The 22,674-nt window shown below is 42.4% G+C and overlaps 1 protein-coding gene across 1 annotated transcript in view; it reads left to right on the top strand.

Moving 5' to 3' along the window:
* Positions 1-21,814, top strand: part of LOC126253249 (follistatin-related protein 5-like) — a 144,934-nt gene extending 123,120 nt beyond the window's left edge. Inside the window, exons 12-14 of the mRNA XM_049954487.1 lie at positions 9,327-9,512; positions 14,291-14,437; positions 21,585-21,814. Coding sequence (XP_049810444.1) covers positions 9,327-9,512; positions 14,291-14,437; positions 21,585-21,814 — 563 coding nt within the window. The remainder of the gene's footprint in view (positions 1-9,326; positions 9,513-14,290; positions 14,438-21,584) is intronic.
* The last annotated feature ends 860 nt before the right edge of the window (positions 21,815-22,674 follow it).

Genomic DNA, 22,674 nt, shown 5'->3' with positions numbered 1-22,674 from the left:
ATCATATCACGGAGTAGTTTGTGCAAGGTTGTGCACAAACTGTCTCAGCGCACGGTTCTCGAAGTATTGGAATTTAACTGATTGTGTAACTTGCTGAGAGAGCATTTCTGCGATCGACAGATATCGTGACTGTGAGATTACAGTTTACTCATACAGTAAGCCAAGCTATCGGTCTTATGCGTCATAGATAACGGATGTGCAAGGGATCGTCCATAAATTCGTGTTTTAACGTACTAATTGCAGTGTCTCATACTATGATTCTTTAGGTACTTGTAAGATAATTACTGGACGAGGAGGTCGAGAATAGAGCCATGAAATATTCCAACACCGAGTGAAGCCAAATCGCAGATATTGCCTGAACGATTGAGTTGTCTGCAGTAGGGCAAATGAATTTTCAAATAGTTGGCAAGTAGCTCAGCTCCCCGCCATGCGTCGACAAGTAAGTGCTCTGAATGGCATCTAGGCTGTGACCCCTAAGTAAGAAAGCCTTTCTCCCTATCAGGTAGATTTCAGTAGACTTGGCAAACAGACAAAGTTAGTCAGGCGTCTAGAAGTAGGTTGCGTTCTTTAAATAATAAGAAAAGTTCCATCTAGGCGGCAGATTCGCTCCCACCGAGGTTTAAGACCTGTCCACCCTGTAGGACGCTGCCGCTTTACTTCCCCTATCCGCGCTAGTTCTTCGTCTCTAATGACACACTCGTCGATGGGACGTTAAACCCTGATCATCCTTCCTTTCCTTTTGTTTCCAAATTTCTCTAGCTTGTCATAGAATTCAACACTTGTCAGTATGTATCGACAATTGCGTGATTGAACTTGTTGTCATTTTACCTAACCCACCGCAACGACGTCGACTGTAGTGTTTTCATATTATGCAAATTCTTTTTTCTTGTAGTATCAAGACTTTTGCTTAATACCGCTTCAGCATAGTTACTCTGAGAAATTGTCTCATACCTAGGAAACCAGAAAAAGACAATTGATTTTCAGTACAGTTAAGGCAATCTTCCATGGCATTGTGACTTTACTGAAAGATTTACTCCAACGTCGAGCTGTCCCTATCCCTGCAGAATTTCTGCGATTCTATCCACTCAGCTGGTATTTTCGAAGCTCGTTGCCGTTTCATTGCCACAAACATCATTTTTCGATTATCGCGACTGGACCCGCCGTAAATCATTTCTGTCGGCTGTTATTTACTTTCCTAATGCATGATCACCGCCCTCGCCGTATCCCGCACGTTCCACCCTGTCCACCTGTGACGTCCTGCCGTCACAACACATCGTTTCCATTAGCGCTCGCATTGATTTACTGCAGGTTCCCCTCATCGACATCCGGTGTATTTGGTTTCACTCCTACCGGCACGGTGTATCGTACGAAATGCACTCTTGATCGAGAAGGTATTCCGGTATTCGTTCAAATCAGGCGGACAACATGCAGAAAGGCTAGAGCTGAAGTGATAAAATACCTTTCATTACGAGGGAAAGTCAGTAAGCAATGGCAGTTTTTTCTAGTTCATAAGGTGACAGAGCTGGCTCAACGTCTACAGACCGTAAGGTCAATGTTGTACTTGTGCGCTAGCAGTGCTGTTCCACTCAGTAGCTCTTTCGTGGTGATTCTATAGAACGTTGTTAAGGGTCTAATTCTGCGTTTAATATTCGCAAATGTAGCTGTATGTCATTGAACGAAAAATTTTCTAATGCAAAAATTGTTTGAAAAGTGGACGAGTATCTGTCTTTGACGGCGAACGTTCAGGTGGGCCATCCACTTCGAAAGCTAGCAATACCGGTGAGAAAACTGAGCGAATGATTCGTGGTGATCTTCGTCCCAAAACTGATGGTCTTGTGTAAATTGAACACTGCCCGAGGTTCAGCGTTTGCAGTGGTCCACAGTGCTGTAAATCGTTGCAGTGCCCGTGCTCACTGTATACCGCATCAACTGACAGACAAGCGCAAACGGGGACAGATTTTCAAGTCATATTTGACTCGTTTTTAAGAGGAAGGAGACGACTTTATCGGTGGAATAATAACCTTTGATGAAGACGTCGGTGCATTACCACGAGTCACAGAGTGAGCGGCACAGTTTCGTATCTTCACATGAAGTAAGGAATGTATAGAATACAAATTTCTGTAGGAAAGCTGATGATGAAAGTGTTTTAGTGTGTGAATGGTACACTGCTAATTTATTACACTTCTAAAAGTGAAACAGCGCATAGTGATATCTGCTGTAAGCTTCCGCAAGATCTGAAATCCAAAATCAAACCGAAGACGAGACGAACCTTTCAAGAACTGTGATTTTCCTTGAGGGTAATTACCCGCCCTCATACTGCAGATGAAATCCAGTGCCTTCCGGATTCATTATTGGTCTGCAAAAGCATCCACAATACAATCCTGTTCTAACGCCAAGTGATTTTAATATGGTTAGTCTCATAAAGGAACGCCTGGGTGAATCCAAGTTTTCATCGGACGACAGAGTTATGGAGGCGATCCAAAAGTGGATGGACACGATGCCGCAAAGTTTCTTCCTGGATGAATTTAGAAAGCTAGTTAAGATATGGAGATATGGATCAACTGAAGACAGTTTAAGGAAAATGATGTAGGGAAATTATGTTACTTGCAATGTTGTTTTCCCAATTCAAAGTTCCTTTTTACAGAATTGCCTTTGCTCTTTGACTTGCCCATATGTATATTTATATATAAGTCTGCCAACTGCAAAGAGTATTCTGCTCTTTTAATCTCTTGCTCTCTCATAGCCTACATGAATAAAATATCAGTCATTCCCTTGGAATAGCACACTGGTTGCTTTGGAGCATCGTATGTATAATGTGACCCTCCACGACTGACACGGGTAATGGCTGTGAAGCGGATGTATGGAATTAACGCAGGAGACTGTCGACATAGAGACGTGATACACTAGCAGAAACGAGCTATTTTATCGGGACATCACCACGATCGCATCAAGGAATCATGCAACCCTATTTGTTGGCGTATCAACGCAGACTGTCTAAAGTGCTTACAACAGTGTATCACTCGCAACCTTGTAACACGGTGTAATAACAGCGGTCGTGAAAAGAATCCAACTGACAGGGACCGGAGACGATTGTCATGCCCTGTCAGTAACACTTAGCTTCAAACCCAATATGAGTTCCTGTTGTCATTAAATGAAGCTCTGTCTCAACCAGTTACCGAGCAAATATTACGAAGGAAACGGCATGCAGTGGACATATCGAGTCGGTGGTCCCGCCAAATGTCATTGCTCAAACCGGCACATAAATCTACACGTCTTGCAAGGGTCAAACAACGTAGAAAATTGACTTTTGCTGATTGGAGGCGCGTAGTGGTGTCCGACGAGTCGCATTTTTGCGTCTTTTCAAATGACGGAAGCCTTCGAGTACATCGACGACTCAATGATGCCTTTAACCCTCCGTGTGTGGAGAGTGTAGGTCAGACTGCAGGTTGTCTGTGATGTTTTCCTGTTGTTTTTCGTACTTTAACTTAGGTCATCTCAATCAAGCGAATATGAATCACAATGATGATGATGATGAAGTCCCATACTCCTTGACAGAGCGTAGGGGACGATGCGGGAGACCTGCACCACTGTACTAGGCAAGGTCCTAGCGGAGGTGGTTTGCCATTGCCTTCCTCCGACCGTAATGGGGATGAATGATGAAGATGAAGACGACACAACAATACCCAGTCGTCTTGAGGCAGGTGAAAATCCCTGACCCCGCCGAGAATCGAACCCTGGACCCCGTGCTCGGGACGCGAGAACGCTACCGCGAGACCACGAGCTGCGGACAATGGGATTCCTAAAACTTTCCGTACATAAGGAAGTTTCGGGATTGCAGCCGGATGACGTCGACTGCTTGCCACGATTATTTCGGCTGACAACCATTCAGCCATGTCTAGGGGAGTGTTTGGTAGTGGGGATTGCTATCTTTCTTTTCTACTTTCTCCACAACGGGGGCGGGCTGGCAGCAGAAAAAGAGCCGCTGTTCAGACTAAGGTTACAAAAATTGTATTTAAAAATGTTTAAACATATAAAAGGTGATAATAAGAGATTAGCTTGTAAAAAGGACATAGGTGGACTATAGTGACGATTTTTACATAAAAATTAGTGACAAACGAGGATTGTAAAATACGCATAGATGAAAAAATTGAAAATAGTAATGGTTTTTAAAACTCGTTTGAATATTTTGTATTAAATTTAAAATATAGTAACTCTTGAACGTGAATGAATCCATAGCGTAGTGGCGATGCGTGGTGCACCCGAAAAAATTTTAATGATGAAGGTGCGATGGTGAGTATGACTATGGAGCCCTTTAAAAGCGCAGGTAGGGAAGTGAACTCACCAAGATGGATGGAGGGAGGAGGGGGGGGGTTCAAAATGGTTCAAATGGCTCTGAGCACTATGGGACTCAAACGGTTCAAATGGCTCTGAGCACTATGGGACTTAACTTCTGAGGTCATCAGTCGCCTAGAACTTAGAACTAATTAAACCTAACTAACCTAAGGACATCTCACACATCCATGCCCGAGGCAGGATTCGAACCTGGATGGTGTAAGGTGGAGCATAGTGATTAGGGTTAGTTAGAGGGGTATTTCTCGGAACGGATTTCATGGTTGGGGAGTGGGAGTTGGTTAAAATTCCGGTAGGAGAGGAGGATAAGGCATAGACGCCCGTCTATGCCTTATTCTCCTCCCCTAGACATGGCTGAATGGTTGTCAGACGAAATAATCGTGGCAAGAAGTCGACGTCATCCGGCTGCAGTCTCGAAACTTCATGCAATACTCTTTACGTCCGGAAAATGTTAAGAATCCCATTGTGATTCATGTTCGCTTGATTGAGATGATCCAAGTTAAAGTACGAAAAACACCCGGATTGTGGAATGTGGAGGTAGTGGCGCTGCAGAGTACCTGGATGGGTGATTAGTGGGTGGGAAACTGCGTGCTACGACTGGGTTTTGCGATTTATGTATAGAATTCGAAGGTGCTCTAGAAAGAGAAGAAGGGGTGGGAAGAGGATAAGCTGGTACAGGATGCGAGTTGGGGAAAGCAGGTGGATTCAGAAAGCGAGGTGCAGTGCATGACTTTGCAGGATTTCGTGTAACTATTAGAATTTAGATGAGACAGAGATACAGGCAATGTTCGCGTGGGTTAGGATGGGGCGGATGAGGGATTTATAGGTGAAGATTATGGTAAAATGACGCAAAAGCCAGGTGGTAAGGAGATGTGTGTTCCATTTTAGTTGTCTATCGAGAGTTAGTCCTGTGTACTATACTTCGTTAATCAGAGGGATGGGTTGGTCGTAGATGGAGAGATGGACATCTGGACGACAAAATCGCCGAGTGGTGAGACCGAAGATGGTGGTTTGGCTTTTCTGCGGGTTTTTCTTGAAGTTTCCGTGTATTACACCACTCGTCTAGGAGATTCAGGTGCCGTTGGAGGGAAGCATGGGAGAGTTGAAGGGTATGATGAGTGGCTAGGTACGTTGGGGAGATTAATATTCCACGTCGCTGACTTAACACCAAAAACTTGGAGTGGAGATGCATGCGCAGCGCAGCCGGTACATGAGCGACCTCTGTCGAGATTGTCGCCCTCTTCGAATATTGTTCCATCTATAGCGCGCAGAGGCTTGCTATCTCCAGTACTAAACACTCACCTGAAGATCCTTGAATGGTTGTCTGTCGAAATATCGTGGGAAGAAGTCGACGTTATCCAGTTGCAAACCCGAAACTATCTTGGAAAATGGACGATAATGTTTTTGTCAACATTCTGATGACAGCACATTTCAGCTGTTGGATTCTTACTTAGTTGTTCAATGCGAAGCTCAAGGTGAAGTGCCTACTGAGCTGTTACTTGACTACTTGCGTTTTGTATTTATTTACGTGTCATAAGTTGGAAAAAATATTGTCGATATTCAGTGAGTATTCTAATTAATACACGCTGCAAATAATTGTCTACTCACATGTTATAAAAAGGTGTAACGTAATTGAATACAACTTTAATGAGCTATAATTCCCGCCAACTTGAAAAATACTGTTTGGAAAAAACAAGTGTTTAAAGTTTCTATTTTTGTTTTTCAACATTGAAATTCAACAAACCTTTAATTGGCTATGCCAGCACTGCACGGTTGTTCTTTTTCTCGCCGATGTCGAAACATTCTGATTGTGACGAAATTATGTCGATTAACTGGCTTCCGCTTACCAATCGAAGCGTTTTATGCGCGACTGAGATTACTTTTCGAACCTTTTCTATTCGCGTAAATGTGCCTGGTTGCCATTTTCAAGCACTCACGTTTTACTTTGTATAAAATACAAGCGAAAGTTAAGCAGACGCGAGATAAGCAAGTGTTTTCAGACTGTTTATCATACACGAATCATATTACGAAGAGAAATCTTGTTGATAATAACATTTTAGGTGATACTAATGTTCTCTGTGATACTATTCTAAACTGACAGGACCCTAATTCCGTCCGTAAATGTTAGATTTAGTATTTATCGCGAGGATGCGCCAGAACATGATGCAGTAAATTGCGGTTTAACGTATTTTAAAATTTGTGGCATACTGTATATGAGTGAATTAAAAATAGACGCTCTAAGGTCCTCTTGAAGGCAATAAAAATATTAGTCTATAAGAAATTTTTTGCTGAGGTCTACCCCGTTAATAACAGGATGATTTTCACTCATTGCCTACATCAACTGAGCTATCCAGATGCGTCTCAAGATTCATCTCACTGCCGTCACTCTCTTCGAGTTTTGAAATGATCTGTGAAGCTAACATGAATAGCTCAGCAGGTACGAGATATAGCCACAAGAAGCAGTGGATTCGGAATGGTTCCGTCTATACAGTTTCAATTTGTCAGGCTAGGTTATCTTTTGCTTTTCTTTTTAACTTCAAATGCCTTGTGGTCAGGTTTCATTATTTCTTTGCAATTTTATGTCACTTGTTTGTATGCATTGCCTACACTCACACATCCATGAAGAAGAAGCCTCTAGAAGGGCAGGAGGAAAGCAAATGGAATTTCATGGGTTGAGAGGGTATGTGAGCCATGCATACAAAATCGAATCAAATTTCCAAATAACTTGGCATTATCAGTATGACTCTGCGCCCTTTCTGGCCTGGATTAATCCCAAGTACGGCACCTTTCACTCTTCTTTGTTGCAGTCTCATCTAGGTGATCCAACAGAGTATTCAAAGCCTCGCAGTGGCCGAAAATTCAGGTATAGACTTAACCTGATCTTTGCAAACCACTTAAGGTGACTGCAGGTATAGGTGTTATTAAACATGAAAAATAAAAAAATTAAAAAAAAACCTTATGAGCTTATACGTGGCTGCAACAATATTTGCCTTGCAACTGACCAGGAACAGTCTGTATATCTGCCTGCGAACTGGTCACCTCGTCTTTCTGTCTTCACATGTTCACCAAGATCAATGAAGTGTCCCCAGACCACCCAATCATTTGTACCTACTTACGACTCACACCGTGGATAATAAACACACTTTCAAAATTCAAGTTGCCAAATATCTGTACGGTCAGCCTATAAATCTACATCTACATGATTATTCTGCGATTCACTACTAAGTACCTAGCAGGGGGTTCAGAGGGTTCATGAAACTATCTTCAAGCTATCTCTCTACCGTCTCATTATCGAAGAGGTCGCGGTTAAAAAAAAATTACATCTACTCGAACTCTGATTCCTGTTATTTTAATAAGATTATTATTTCTCCCTAAGTAGTGGGACGGCAACAAAATATTCTCTCACTTTGAGGAGAAAGTTTGTGATCGAAATTTCATGCCAATTTCCTGTCGCAACGGAAAACGGCTATGTTTTAAAGACTGCCACCTGACATACCATACCCTTGGCACTCTCTCCTCTATTTCGCTGTAATACAAAACGAGCCGCCCTTCCTTGAACTTTTTCCATGTGTTGGGAGTCTCTACAGCCGACCTGTTGCGTTTTCTAAGTGTACTGCCTGCATTTACTAGTTTGTGTTCCCCAAAATATTATCTATGGGATCGTCCCAGTTAAAGTTATTTATAATTGTAATACATAAGTATTTATTTGAAACCACAGCCTTTAGATATGTGTGATTTATCGTGCAACCGAGATTTAGTGAATTTATTTTAGTATTCATGTGGATAAGTTCGTGCTTGTCGTTACTGTCAAGAGCCATTTTTCGTACCATACAGATATCCTGCCTAAATCATTTTGTTATTCGTTTTGATCATCTGATGACTTTGTAAGACGGTAAATGACGGCATCAACTGCAAAGAATCTGAGAGGGCTGCTCAGATTGTCTCCTAATTCGTTTATGTAGATCAAGAACAGCAGAGCACCAATAAGACTTTCTGGGGGAACGCCAGATATTACTTCCATTTTACTTCATGACTTTCCTTCAGTTACTGCGAACTGTGACGTTTCTGATAGAAAGTCAGGAATCCACTTGCACAACTGACGCGATACTCCACCGACACGATATTTAGTTATGAGTTGCTTGTGAAGAACAGTGCCAAAAGCCTTCTGGAAATCCAGAAATGTAGAATTAATTTGACATCCCCTGTCGATAGATCTCATTACTAGATGAGAACGTATAGCTAGTTGTGTTTCACAAGGACGATATTTTCTGAATATGTGTTGTCCGTTTGTCAATAAATGGTTTTCTTATAGATAATTCATAACTGTCGAGCACAGTTTATATTCCAAAGTCTTACTGCAAATCGACGTTAGCGATATAGTTCGGTAATTCAGCGGACTATCGCTGTTGCCTTTTATGGGTGTTGGTGTGACCTGTGAACCTTTCCATACTTTAGGTACCGATCTTTCGACGTCAGAGCGGTTATATTTGTTTGCTAAATATGGAGCTGTTGCATCATCGTACTCTGAAACGAACGTAACTGGTATACAATCAGGAACAGAGAGCTTGGATTTATTGAGTGACTTAAGCTACTTCGCTATACCAATGACATTTTCTTGTAAGTCGCTCATATTGGCTGTTGTTTGATTCTAATTCTGGAACATTTAATCCGTCTTGTTTGGAATTTCAGAAAACTATGTTCAGTAACTCTCCTTTAATGGTACTGTAGTCAGTAACATCACCATTGTTATCGTGGAGTAAAGGTATTGATTGCGTCCTGCCACTGCCGTATTTTGCTTTCGGCCAGGATCTGTTTGCGCTTTTTGCCGGATTTCGAGACACAGTTTAGCTGCGGAAACGATTTAAAACACCTCGCATTAACAATCGCGCTTAACCTCGAGTTTCTGTAAAAGTTCACCTGTACATAGGTAGCCATGTGCCGCCATTTGTGGTAACCCCATAGCGTGTGCTGCGCAGACGGGCTGGTCATCGTGGAGTGCGAGCAGCCGGCGGGGCAGCTGCTGCTGGACTACCTGACGGACGCCGTGGTGTCCCACAGGGCTCAGGTCTCGGGCCGGCCCTACGTGTCGCCCGACAGCCGCGCCGTCGTCACGCTGGACCGAGGCCGCGACGGCGTCACGCTCGTCGTGCAGCGCGTCCAGGGTAAGCACTCTCTGGCCCTGTAAAGCCACCAGCGCGCTCACTGTTCTGCCTCTGGAATACTGGAGTTGCTACAAATCATTTTCATTACATCTATCAGTTTTTCCTCTTTCCTGTCGTCTTCCATAGTTTAATGAAAATTATTATCACTCAACCACGATGTTACAAAAGAACGTCGCCTGTCACCCGATTTGTTCGTCTTTTATTAGTATACGTTAATCAAGAAATAGCTGCACGGTCTAAGGCATGGGTGCCTGTGTTGTCCTTACGGTTAGTTTAAGTTAAATTACGTAATGTGTAATCCTAGGGACCGATGACGTCAGCAGTTTAGTCCCATAGTACCTAACCACAAACATAATCAAGGAATAGGACAATCAAGCACCTATTCAGACAGACTGATATTCATCATTCAGAGCACAAATCTGCACTGCTCTAAAGCCATTCCAAAGATATGAAGACCTGTAAGCAGCACGGCACTTGTGATCTCTTAGGTTTTCTCGCCGTGATTGCTTCACAGTGTGGAAGTACACTATTAATCATTTAACCAGCTCAATTAGCCGCGTGCGGAGGAAACTTATAGAGTTTATAGAACAATAGTGTGATTTGAGCCCATAGAACGAGTACACATAGTAGTGAAAGTCGCAACACATAAAGAAGACGAATGGGTCGGTCGTGGAAATATTGTGTAGAGAACGGAAACATCTCTGCACAACACCTACAAGTAAAACATTCAGCATTCCACACGTTTCTCTTGACGGGACATCCACAACATTTGATATCCATCATCAATGATAAAATTCTCTACAGTTACAAAAATTATTTATTTCTAAAAAGGAAGGGACAAACCGGTTTCAGGACGTACGTTCCATCTTCAGGTTCATCTGTAAAACTAAAAATCCATAATAACACCTATCCACATTGCTAAAATGAGAAAAGTTAAACAGAACCAACATAAATTCTTAGAAAGAACCCCTGTACATACATTAAAATGTGAGTCCACGAAAGATGCATAACTGAGGTTGAAATAGGGTAAAATATGGGAAAATAGTGCATGCCTCGTACGTGTAATGAAACAGATTATCCTCTTCAATCCTAAGCCTGCAAGAAAGCTTCTGGCAAAGGAGGACCTACATAAAAGGACAAAGGTCCCCAAATGAAAGAGCGAAACCACAGTTAAATGGAATCACATATAAAGTAATAACAGCTCGACATCCCAGATACCCATTACAGAACTTAACAATACTCTGGGCTTGCGCGCGTACCACAGATGGAACCACATGTAGGTAGATAGGCGATGTTTCAAACGCTGAAATATTTGAAAAAGACGGCTGTACCACACTGTGCACCTCAGGCTTGTGGTTGTTATCTGTGATTTTTTCGTTTTATTTCAGATTTTATTGAAGTGGTCAGTGCTGCTAGGAGAAGTGTTCCTTAAAAAATTTTCGTGATTTTTATTGTAATGGCTCTTATTAATATGATCAGTATTGCTCTAACGCATGAGTAGCTGCTTGAGAAGATGGGAAAACAATTGTATACAGCAGGGCACGAACCCTCTTTCACTTTTTTTTTTTTGCTTCCATAACGTGGAGCATCTACCAACTACGTTCTGCTAAAACTCCTCTGGCCGACTTCTTACATTTTCTGTTACAGCCTCCTAAAGGCTTCAGTCACCGAAATGTTGTTGATTGGTTTTTAATTACAAGAAATCCTAAAAATAACGACAGGGTTTTTCATTAATCTTCAATGGACCATTGGCTTACAATGGCTAATTCTTGTATCTGCAACAAATCATATCAATAAAGATTCGTCCTCAAGACGTTCAATGTTCTGGTGCTTAGAAACAGTTTATATTTTCGTGGTATAACATAAAACCCAACGTATATGCTTCTACTGAACGCGAAAACTACAATACGGCGCCTCACGCTCTGCTTGTGGGGTAGGGAATGTTCTTGCTTCCCATTGGTTCTACTTTACATGGCCCGTTGCCGAAATATCGAAGAACTCATTTTTTGTTTCACGTGACGAAATGGCTTCTCAACATGACATCACAAAACTCGTAGAGCGCAATTCAGCGTTAGCTAGCTCGTTCTGTGTGCCAACGGCCTTACGTTTTCGGATACACGGCCGCTCCCACCGATACTTCAATGTTAGTTTCTTCTTGTAACGGCTCCGATGAGTGTGTATGCAGCAATAGTGAGTCGCAAATCTTACTCAAGGGGTTACGTCTGCTGGTGAACATTATATTTAATTCCCTTTCTTGGGCGTTTCGTTGTTCGTAAGGCATCCTATCTACCTCCATGCGGATCCATCTGTGGCACACGGTTAAGCCAAGATTGTTTTCAGTTTGGTGATGGAGATTTGAGATACCAGGCAGTTTCGCTGTTTTTTGAGTATCTTTATCCTTTCATGTAAGCCCTCCCCTGCAAAAGGGTATCTGGCAGCCCTAGGATTGAACAGCATAACCTGTATCATGCCACGTACCAAGGATGTACTATTTTAACCTATTTTAACCTCAGTTAAGAATCCTTTATGGCCTAACTTTTTAATGTACGTATAGGGATATTTTCTAAGAATTTATGTTGGTTCTGTTCAGTTTTTCCTACGTGAACAATTTGGGTTTCTTATCTTAACAATGTGGGTAGGTGTTATTGAATTATAATTTGGCAGATGCACCTGAAGATGGGCTGTGATGATCAACATTCGGTCTGTTCAGTTACGGCAGCGCAGGCAAACATGTGAAATTATCAGAATAAGAGCTATCTATTTTGCACTGCGAAATATATCTATATCTTTTTAGCCTCGAACTAGTAATGCAATCAATATACTTTCAATACTTGGTTTGATAGTTTGAGTAATCATTTCGTAACCAAACAAACTTTTCAAAGAAGCCTAAATCATTTCGAAATCTTATTGAAGTTACACAAAAACGATATTAAGTGAAATCTTTACTATTGTACGACATCTTACAAGGGCAGGAAAACCAAACACAAATATCAGAACTGAGACCACTGATATAAATGTCTTATAGGAGATACGGACTGCCCAAGACGACATTCTTAATAAATATCTGGAGAAGATCTGAAAAAGTAATGGAATTCATGAATGGTTATAACGATTCCACCAATATAAGAAACAAATGGCGAAAAAGTGTTTATCATTGCTAGTTATAAGCTGCTAAACAGAGGCCAAAAGGAAAACGAGATGAGAAGACAAAATGCGGGCTCATGCTTTGAAAGTTGCATGTATGCCGCCTGTGATGATGGTAGTTATAACCACGATTATGAAACAATTATTCATGTGAACCACCTTTATTTCGTAGCTAGTAACAGTCTGATGACTGTGATGTAAGAGTTCAGTGGGTGGCATAAAGTGGAAACTGCTAATTTCTATATTTGATCTTGTCTTTTTGCGAAATCTGTCATAGAGAATGTATTTCATCAGCTGACTGTAAGACGTTCTCCCGTTGGCTACAATTATGGGGTCACCAGACATCTGAGTCAAGGCAGCTTTTGAGAGTAGCATTACTCTTTAGTTAATTAATACATGCATCTAAACTCTCGCTTCTATAAGCTATAAAATCATTTACGTCATTGATTAAGTCGTCACTAATCTAAGAAAACATTTCCATCATCATCACCAGTCATCACCTTATTTTGCTATAAAGTGTTTTGAAAGTCATGCTAAATAGATGTTTGGTTAGGGGTATTCTACACCACAAATCGTGTTACGTGCAAATGATTGGATCTTGTGGGTAAAACCAGAAAATAAAGTTTCTAGCCTCAGGGCTACATCAATTCCACAATTGGCGCCACATAAGAAGTGTGGACAAACGTCCAGTAGTAGCATTGTAATTTTTTTTTTCAAAGTAAATTAGACACTAATCTGAGGTTACTTCAATAAAATTGTTTGATATTCTTAGTGACTGGCTATTCAGTGGATGTCTTACGCATGACATTCTGTTTAGGCGGTCACCTAAGGATTGTACAACCATGGTATTGATGGTCGAAGCGTACAGAATTTATGATTCGACTACTGGTTATCACTTCAGATTTTCCTGGAATAGGATGATCTGGATGTGGACTCATTCCACTTCTTCAGGTGAAATGAGTAAATGACACAATAAGAAATATAATTTACGCAGAATTTGCGAACGTGGCGTCAAACTGAAAGCGTTCTACCAGACTGAGACAGACGACATACGTTTGCTTAATCGTGGCGTGAACCTACATCACTCTCAGAAAATTTTAGACTTTTCTATTGGAAATAGCTATGCATTTTCAGTTAGTATTTTTAGGACAGTAAACAATAATGTGCATTTTAGGACAGGTTGTAATATCGGCTTCACTAACAACTTATCTAATGTCTCGCACTTGTTTCTGTCGAGCGTGCACAATTCATATTTTCAGAGGTTTCTCATACTGCACTTAAGATTTTATAAATAATTTGCAAGTAATCTGAATGTTGTCCATCTGTATAACAGTCGTATATAAAATACACCATTATTTTTAAATAGGAATTAAATTTTAGCTAGAATATATTATTTGAATAAGGATTGTTATTTACTTACAAAAGAAATGTTATAGTCAGTGTTTACGAAAGAAGACTCTAAAGTTCTTGTAGTATAATTTAACATACTTGGAATGACTACCGTCACTGAAACCAATAATCAGTAAAAAAAACCGTTTGTAAAGGGTTTTCAGCAAGACGATTCCTAATTAGTTGAGGAAAGTTTAACCATAAACCGCGTTCTTTGTACGATCAGTGTATGACCTCATTTTCAGACGACGGCCTCAAGTTTCTGTTCGACGTGAAGACGACGTTGAACGTCAGTGACATCGCCTTCTACCCGTCGAGAACTAACCACGGATACGACCTGTACGCCAGCGGAACCGATAAGGAGGATATACTCTTTCTGAATCTAGTCACAGGTAAGCTGCCTGACATGTACGCTACAGACCCCCTGTGGTTACTCTAGTTCCGTGCTTCCTCTTGTTTTACTTGTTGACGCTGTGTACCAGAGAAGTAAAAGCAGGCTAAACAATGAAACAAAACGGTAACCCTCTTGTTCTTTTTTGCATGTGTGTTATTTAAAAACTTGGTATCTTCTTGCATAACTTCCATCTCTTTACATTCCCAGCCTGTTTACAAGTTATATAAAATGTTTTACAAAAGTAACTGTGTTACTCGCTTCTTAGCAAATCAAATTTTCGTTGTCAGTCTTTCCATACATAAGTGGAAGAATTCCGTTGAAATATTTTGAAAAACATTGTGGACGAGTTTTTCGTAAGGAAACGATTCGCAGATTTGACGAAGAAATCATAAACAAAAGAAACTAATGGGGAGCAAGTGTTAGTTAAAAATGATGCATTCTGGACGAGCAAATAGATTATTCAAGCAAACGAAACGAACAAAATAATAAGAAAAAACTATTAATTTCCATCGAAAACTAATGTCAGCTCTCATTGGGATCGGGAACAGCAGAAGCACGGGTCATTGTCGTGCGAAATGAGTTAAACCTAAATCGAGCTCTGCACCCACCGGTAACGAACTACATTAACAATACGCATAGAACAGCTCTCTTGCAGTCGACGCATGCAGTTTTCTTATTACAGAATCACAAATCGCATGAAGAATTGATCCTTTCAGAGGAGAGCCATTTCTGGTGGGGTGACCCAAAGAAACATCCGCCTCAACATACACAACTTTCCAAACAAGAGGGACAGCAAGGAAACCACATTGCTTCCGAAGTTTCTCAGACGGGAAGTTCAGTGTCGGTGTGCATTACCAGCAGGGACTTAACCGACGGGACATTGATTTTAAAGTGCAAAAACTATTTGAGACTCTCAAGGTTGCACAGAAAATTATGGAGAGTTGCATGTGTAGAATTACTACGACACACAGGAAAAGAAAGAGGTCATGGAGTAGGCTGTAGTGGAAGACATAACTGAAAGTGTGTGGGAAAAGGTTACTATATGTGTCAGGGATATTCTTTTCTGAATTTCAGAAGATAGGACATACAGAGGCAAAATAAAGTCATAGATGTACTATATACGTTTCTCAGGCCTGAATGTTTGTTTGGCTGAAAGAAATATTCTAAATTATGGAAAGAGTGTTGATACGTCTGCAACTATTTTATGTCTATCTCTCTTTTGTCATGTGAACTACAGAAGTTATAGAATATACGTCTCATTTCTTGTTCCTGTCATAATTTCTTACTTATTTTTATATATTCTATCATTCTGATTTGTGTGTTGCACTCTGTAAATATTTAAGGAAATCCTCAAAATCTTGCACGGTTTCTACTATGTTTTTAGCTTCTGCGTCACCTGTCGTGTTGACAGATCAAATATTACGGGTATATCTACCCAACCTATGCCGCTGTTCTGTTTTCTTCATACTCGTACTGTTTAAGTTTTCTTTCTCTCTTATTAAATTTTTCTTTTTCCTTTTCACAATCTCTTGGAGTCACTTCTGAACAGAAATTATTATTATTATTATTGTCATTATTCAGGATACTTTATCATGTGCGTATGATGTATCGCCAAAACTCTCGATTGCTCTTTAACTGTTTCCTAGTTCCAGTCCAGATGATCTTTGATTTCCCCTCCAAGAACTTTAGCTAGGTATACGTACTTTTACGTTTGTTTAAACTGCATTTTACTAGAGGCTAAACCTGACTCTTCTTTCATCCTGGAATATTTTCCTATTCTTACATCAATTCTCCTAATGTACATTACTTGTATCCCGCTTTATGAGTTTGTTTCTCCCATTTTTCTATGTGTTATTACTACGCATTTTAAGAGTTCTTATTTACTAACAATTTAAAAATTATTTGCCAGACTTGCATTTTGTACAAATATTTTCTTGCTTTGTGAAGTGTATTGTAATTCATTTTAAGTTGTAATTGGTCAGCGCAAAGCAAGTTATTTTTTCTTTCTTTAAGGATATGTTAAGGACATGATAGCGTTGCAGCAGTGGACGGTATGTATGGAAAGTGCGACCAGTGGATTTATAATGTTTCTTACAACTTTTATTTGAGCGTTAGTCAGTTTCGTGTCACCGTAAACTCAGCATCAGATGGTAAGTGTTCACAGGCGCCTTAAATTTTGAACCAAGAATTTATCCGAATGGGACGGAAGTTGCTGGATGTGATGTACACGTACAGAGAAAAGGAAAAGATCATAATTTCAGAAAAATTGGACGATTTATTCAACAGAAAGAGCTCCACAAATTGAGGAAGTCAATAACGCGTTGGTCCACCTCTTGCCCATATTCAATCATGGTATTAATTGACAGAGTTGTTGGATTTCCTCCTAAAGGATATCGTGCCAAAATCTGTTCAATTAGCGCGTTGGATCATCAAAATCCCGAGCTACTTGGAGGGCCCTGCCCAATTTGCAACACATGTTATCGTTCTCAAATCGAGGGGGGGGGGGGGGGGTGAGATCTGGTGACCTTGCTGGCCACCTGTTGGCAAGCACTAAGACAAGCAGTAGAAATTCTCGCCGTATGCGGGCGGACATTGTAGATATAAGCTCAAGGTGGCTTTCCAAGAACGTCAACAAAACGGGGCGTATAGTATCGTCGACGTACCGCTGCGCGGATGACAACCAAAAGGGTTCTGCTACGAAAATAAATGGTATCCCGGACCATTATTCCTGGCATTCTGGCCGTATGGCGGCCAACTGTCAGGTTGGCCTTCCATCGCTGTCTGGGGCGTCTCCAGACCAGTCTTCAGCCTGCAGTATCATTGACTGAAGTAGAACTGTCTTCAGTTATGAGACCCGCTTCGAACTGAGCGCCTATGGAGTCGCCCAGGACAGTGTTGGGATACCAGCCTGACTGTCGCCGGCCATTAGGCCCGCAATCATGATTGATGGACAGGGATGCCATTTTGATGGACTGGGATGCCATTACTTTTCATAGGTAGACCTCTTTGGTTGTCATCTGTGACACCCTTACAGCTTAGCGGTACGTCGACTGTATTCTGCGCACCATTTTGTTTCCCTTCATGGGAAGCCAATCTGGGCTTATATTTCAGCAAGGTAATGCCCGTCCCCACACGGCGAGAGTTCCTTCTTCCTATTTCGTGCTTGTGAACAGGTGGCCAGCTAGGTCGCTGTATATCTTCCCAATGGGAGACGTTTGGGGCAGTATGGACAGACAGGGCTCTCCATCCAACTCGGGTATTTGACGATCAAACTCGCCACTTGTTCGATTTTGGCATGATATCCTCAGGTGGACATCCAACAACCCTATCAATCAATACCAAGCCAAATAACTGCTTTTATAAGGACCACAGTTGGACCAACGCATTATTGACGTCCTCAAGTTGTGGGGGTCTTGCTCTTTAATGAATCATCCAGCTTTTCTGAAATCGTAATCATTTGTTTGTGCGGACATGTACACGACATCTGCCGATTTCCGTCTCGTATTTCATCTGTGATTCATTCAGTTAGTGGTTGAAATTTCCAGCATTCTTTATTCAGTTGTTTCTTTATAAGACCGTAATCATCACAGGTATAGCTTCAATCTACTTGACACGGTGGACGGCCGTTGACGAGTAGTGTACTGAATCCGGCAAAGTGATAAACTTAGGCGATGTGAAGTATAGTCTTCAGCGCTTTCCATATCTTTCTGACATACATGTTGTTTTCATTACAGACAGTGGTCAAAATCAATTTTGCATAGTGTCGAAACTGTAATGTTCAACTTTTTGATCCAGAAATATGTTATGATATGTACATATTAATTTTCTGTAATGTAATTCTGGCGGAAACAGACCACGTTCCTATAGAGAAGGGGCAGTTTCTGCAGTCTACGGCAGTCATGTTACCTGTAAATACTGTAGTAATTCTACTGGGTGTCATTACGAGATTTGCCTAGAGCAGGTATTGCCTGCAGGTGGAGCAAATATTAATACGAAGTTGTCGAAGGCAGCCGAATTGTATATTTTATTGACTGGTTTCGCACTGTCAGTGTCAATTTCATCATTTACTACTGTACTTTATACGTAGTTTACACATAAGTTTAAGAACTATAGTACTACCAGATTACTCCTTAGAGATGTTAGGCAATTCTAAAACCAATCTCTAATGCTGTCAGCTAACTTTACTCTGTGTATTCTGATGGTGCTCTTGTTCATTTGAAGAGCGAAAGAGGTCAATAAGAAATACAAAGTTTGATTTGTGGCTGTCTTCGAAAACTCAGTCATTACGAGAGTTGGGTTTGGACAGCACTAGTGTAAGATGAGAGGCGCTGTACAGTCACTCAATGGAGCAGGGAATGAGGCAGAAGAACATCGCAGTCAATGTCGCCGTCAGGCAAAGTGATGTCTCTAGCTTCCGGAGCAAGTTTATACCGACCGGATTAGTAGGGGATCGTCACAGAAGTGGCCATGAGAGAAAAACAACCTGTGTGGAGGACCCATATCTGTGTATGACACCAAGGAGAAATCCTCAACACACCACTACACGTCTACAGCAGCAGATCCAAACAGGTTCAGGAGTGCAGGTGTCAACACAAGCTCCATGAGCAGGGATTACGTGCCAGAAGACCTCTCAAGGCTCCTCCTCTAAATCGGATTTGGAGAGGGGCTCATGTCGCAACGGCACGGAAACACTCGTTGTGGACGAGTTAACAGTGGGTCACACCGTTCTTTTTTCTCAGACCCGTACCCGTCTCCTCGCTGACGCTACTGATATTCGTTTGTAGACGCAACGAGGATAATGTTTACACCCTAATTGTACGCAGACAGCCATCCTTATCAAGGTTGTTCAGTTATGTTTTGTGGTGGCATCATACACTATGTCATCAAAAGTATCCGGACATCTGGCTAAAAATGAGTTACAAGTTCGTGGCGCCCTCCATCGGTAATGCTGGAACTCACATTGATGACAGCTTCCACTCTCGTAGCCATGCGGGTTAGCCGCGTGGTGTTAGGCGCCTTGTTACGGTCCATGTGGCTGCTACCTCGGGCATGTGTGTGTGTGTGTTGTGCCATAGCGTAAGTTAGTTTAAGTTAGATTAAGTAGTGAGTAGGCTTACGGGCAGATGACCACAGCAGTTTGGACCCATAAGACCTTACCACAAATTTCAAAAAATTTTCCACTTTCGTAGGCATACATTCAATCAGGTGCTAGAAGGTTTCTTTGGGAATGGCAGCCTATTCTTCACGGAGTGCTGCACTGAGGAGAGGTATCGATGTCGTTCGGTGAGGCCCGGCACGAAGTAGGCGTTCCAAAACATCGCAGAGGTGTTCCATAGGATTCAGGTCAGGACTCTGTGCAGGCCAGTCCATTACAGGGATGTTATTGTCGTGTAACTATTCCGCCACAGGCTATGCATTATGAACAAGTGCTCGATCGTGTTGAAAGATGTAATCGCCATCCCCGAATTGCTCTTCAACTGCGGGAAGCAACAAGGTGCTTAAAACATCAATGCAGCCCTATACTATGATAGTGCCACGCATAACAACAAGGGTTGCAAACCCCTCCATGAAAAACACGACTACACCATAACACCACCGCCTCCTAATTTTTCTGTTGGCACTACACACAATGGCAGATGACGTTCACCCGGCATTCGCCCAATCGCCATACCCACACCCTGCCATCGGATCGCCACATTGTGTAACGTGATTCGTCACTCCACAGAACGTTTTACCACTGTTCAATCATCCAATGTTTACGCTTCTTACACTAAGCGAAGCGTCGTATGGCATTTACCAGCATGATGTGTGGCTTATGAGCAGCCACTCGACCATAAAATCCAAGTTTTCTCATCTTCCGCCTAACCTTAATAGTACTTGCAGTGGATCCTGATGCAGTTTGGAATTCCTGTGTGATGGTCTGGATAGATGTCTGACTATTACACATTACGACCCTCTTAAACTGTCGGCGGGCTCTGTCAGTCAACAGATGAGGTCGGCCTGCACGATTTGTGCTGTATGTGTCCCTTCACGTTTCCACTTCACTATCACATCGGAAATAGTAGACCTAGGAATGTTTAGGCGTATGGAAATCTCTCGTAAAGACGTATGACACAAGTGACACCAAATCACCTGACCACGTTGGATGTTCGTGAGTTCCACGGGGCGCCCCATTCTGCTCCCACACGATGTCTAGTGACTACTGAGGTCGCTGATAGGGAGTACCTGGCAGTAGGTGGCAGCAAAATGCACTTAATATGAAATACATTTGTTTTTGGGGGTGTCCGGATACTTTTGATCCCATAGTGTATATGGCCGCAGGACACCCCTTGTGAAAATATTTTGGAAGATCACTGGTGCGAAGTATCTGGACGACATCTTTGCGTACATATTGGCTCCATCTGGTGAACATATTGGAACGGGATTCACAAAGATGGATGACAGTGCACGCCCTTATGTCACAATCTTGTAAAAACCTTCCAAGTAGTGCACAGAATGAGCCCCATGGAGTGGCCTCCATATTCTTCAGAACGGCATCATGGAGGCAACTGTGGAGCAATGGGACAATATTCTACGGACTCATCTGGACAGTTTGCTAAGGCGTGGGCCTAACTCCAATAAAAAGTGTCGCAAACTACGAGAAGGGCCAACTGGTTCATGAACAATGGGTTTCTCAAGATGACGGTGAAAAGAAACATAGTGTTTGCAGCGGAATATTTTCTAAGGTTTTGTTTTTGTTCTTTTTTGTGTTTATCACGCGGAAGTGTGTCTATTTTCTTTATTTTTGTCTTCTTACAACTGTACCTGACAGAACGAAATACGTTTTGTTTTCTATTATGTTCAGAAGTTGACAATAAAGCAATATTCAACATTTATTTTGACAACTGTGCAAATATAGTTATTAAATTATTAATTTAATAATATACCTTACGATACGTCGTGTAGGCGACAAAGTTCTTAGTGACAGGCAAAACTTCTCTATCACTACAAAATGGATGACCTGTGGTTTATACAATCTGACGTTTGAGGGGACTTCCCATTTTAATGAGAGTCGATATGAGAAGTTTAACTAGCACGCCTAGTAGCCGGCTTCCGCATAGTGTTCAGCGTGCAGTCGTGTGCAGCTCGCTCGCTCGTGCCCGCAGGCAAGGTGGAGATGATCACAGGCGTGGGCCGCGCGATGCCGGCCCGCCTGTCGCAGTGGGGCGCGCCCAACCGGCCCATCGCCGCCTCGGGCGTCTTCGGCCACTACATGGTGACGTCGGCCAGCGGCGCGCTCTTCGTCATCAACGGCGAGACGCGCACCGTCAACTGCGAGATCGGCGGGCTAGCGCGGCCGCGCGCGCTCGTCTGGGTCACGATGCGCCTGCAGTGACGCCGGCCCGCACGCCTCGGCGCGGCGCAGACGTCCTCCGCCACTAACCGCTGCCACCCGGCCTCCGACTCGCAGCATCCGTTCACCAGACTGGCAGAATTCTTCCTCCCTCGCTGTACTCAGTGACTCTCCCGTCTAAACCCGCGCGACTCAAGACTGTCAAATGAATAATTTCGTCGACAGTCCACGTAATATGCAATTAGCTGTCGACACAGCAGCGTCTCCCCCCTTCCCCCATCGCCCCTTCACGTAACTCTCCATATTGTCTACACGCAGACTGAAGCGACGAATGAAAATTTGTACCAAGACCAGGTTTCAAACCTGGGTCTGCAGCTCACTAGGCCGATGCGCTAACCAATACGCCACCCTGCCTGGCACAGTTGCTTTGCACAACAGCACGGACTGCCACAGTGCCCCTCCTTCCTTAAACCAAATTCCCATTCACGCCTCACTGCACTTGGTATTCCCCCGAAACTCGAACAGAATTGCAGAGACTCTCCAACTCTATTGGAATATCACCTTAGTATTGCTGTTCGACTCCACGGGGAATCCCAAATGGACTGAGATGTGAATGGGATTTTTGACTGAGGAGGGAGGCGAGAGAGGGTAGTCCGTGCACTTGTGTAAAGCCACTGAACTAGGGTGGCGTAGTGGTTAGCGCTTCTGCCTAGGGAACAGAAGATCCGGGTACGGATTCTGGCTTCGGCACAAATTTTCATTCGTTAATTCAGTCTGCATATATATATATCATAGATGTTTAGTACTAGAAAATGGCTCTGAACAACGTAGTTGCATTTGATCTCTTCTGTTTGGCTGTGAGATTATTGACTATCACCATGGTAAAAGGGCCGATACTCTAA

The sequence above is a fragment of the Schistocerca nitens genome, chromosome 1 (assembly GCF_023898315.1).
Source record: "Schistocerca nitens isolate TAMUIC-IGC-003100 chromosome 1, iqSchNite1.1, whole genome shotgun sequence".
Lineage (NCBI taxonomy): Eukaryota > Metazoa > Arthropoda > Insecta > Orthoptera > Acrididae > Schistocerca > Schistocerca nitens.
The sequence above is the reverse complement of the archived record's forward strand: the minus strand, read 5'-3'. Positions and strand labels throughout refer to the sequence as shown.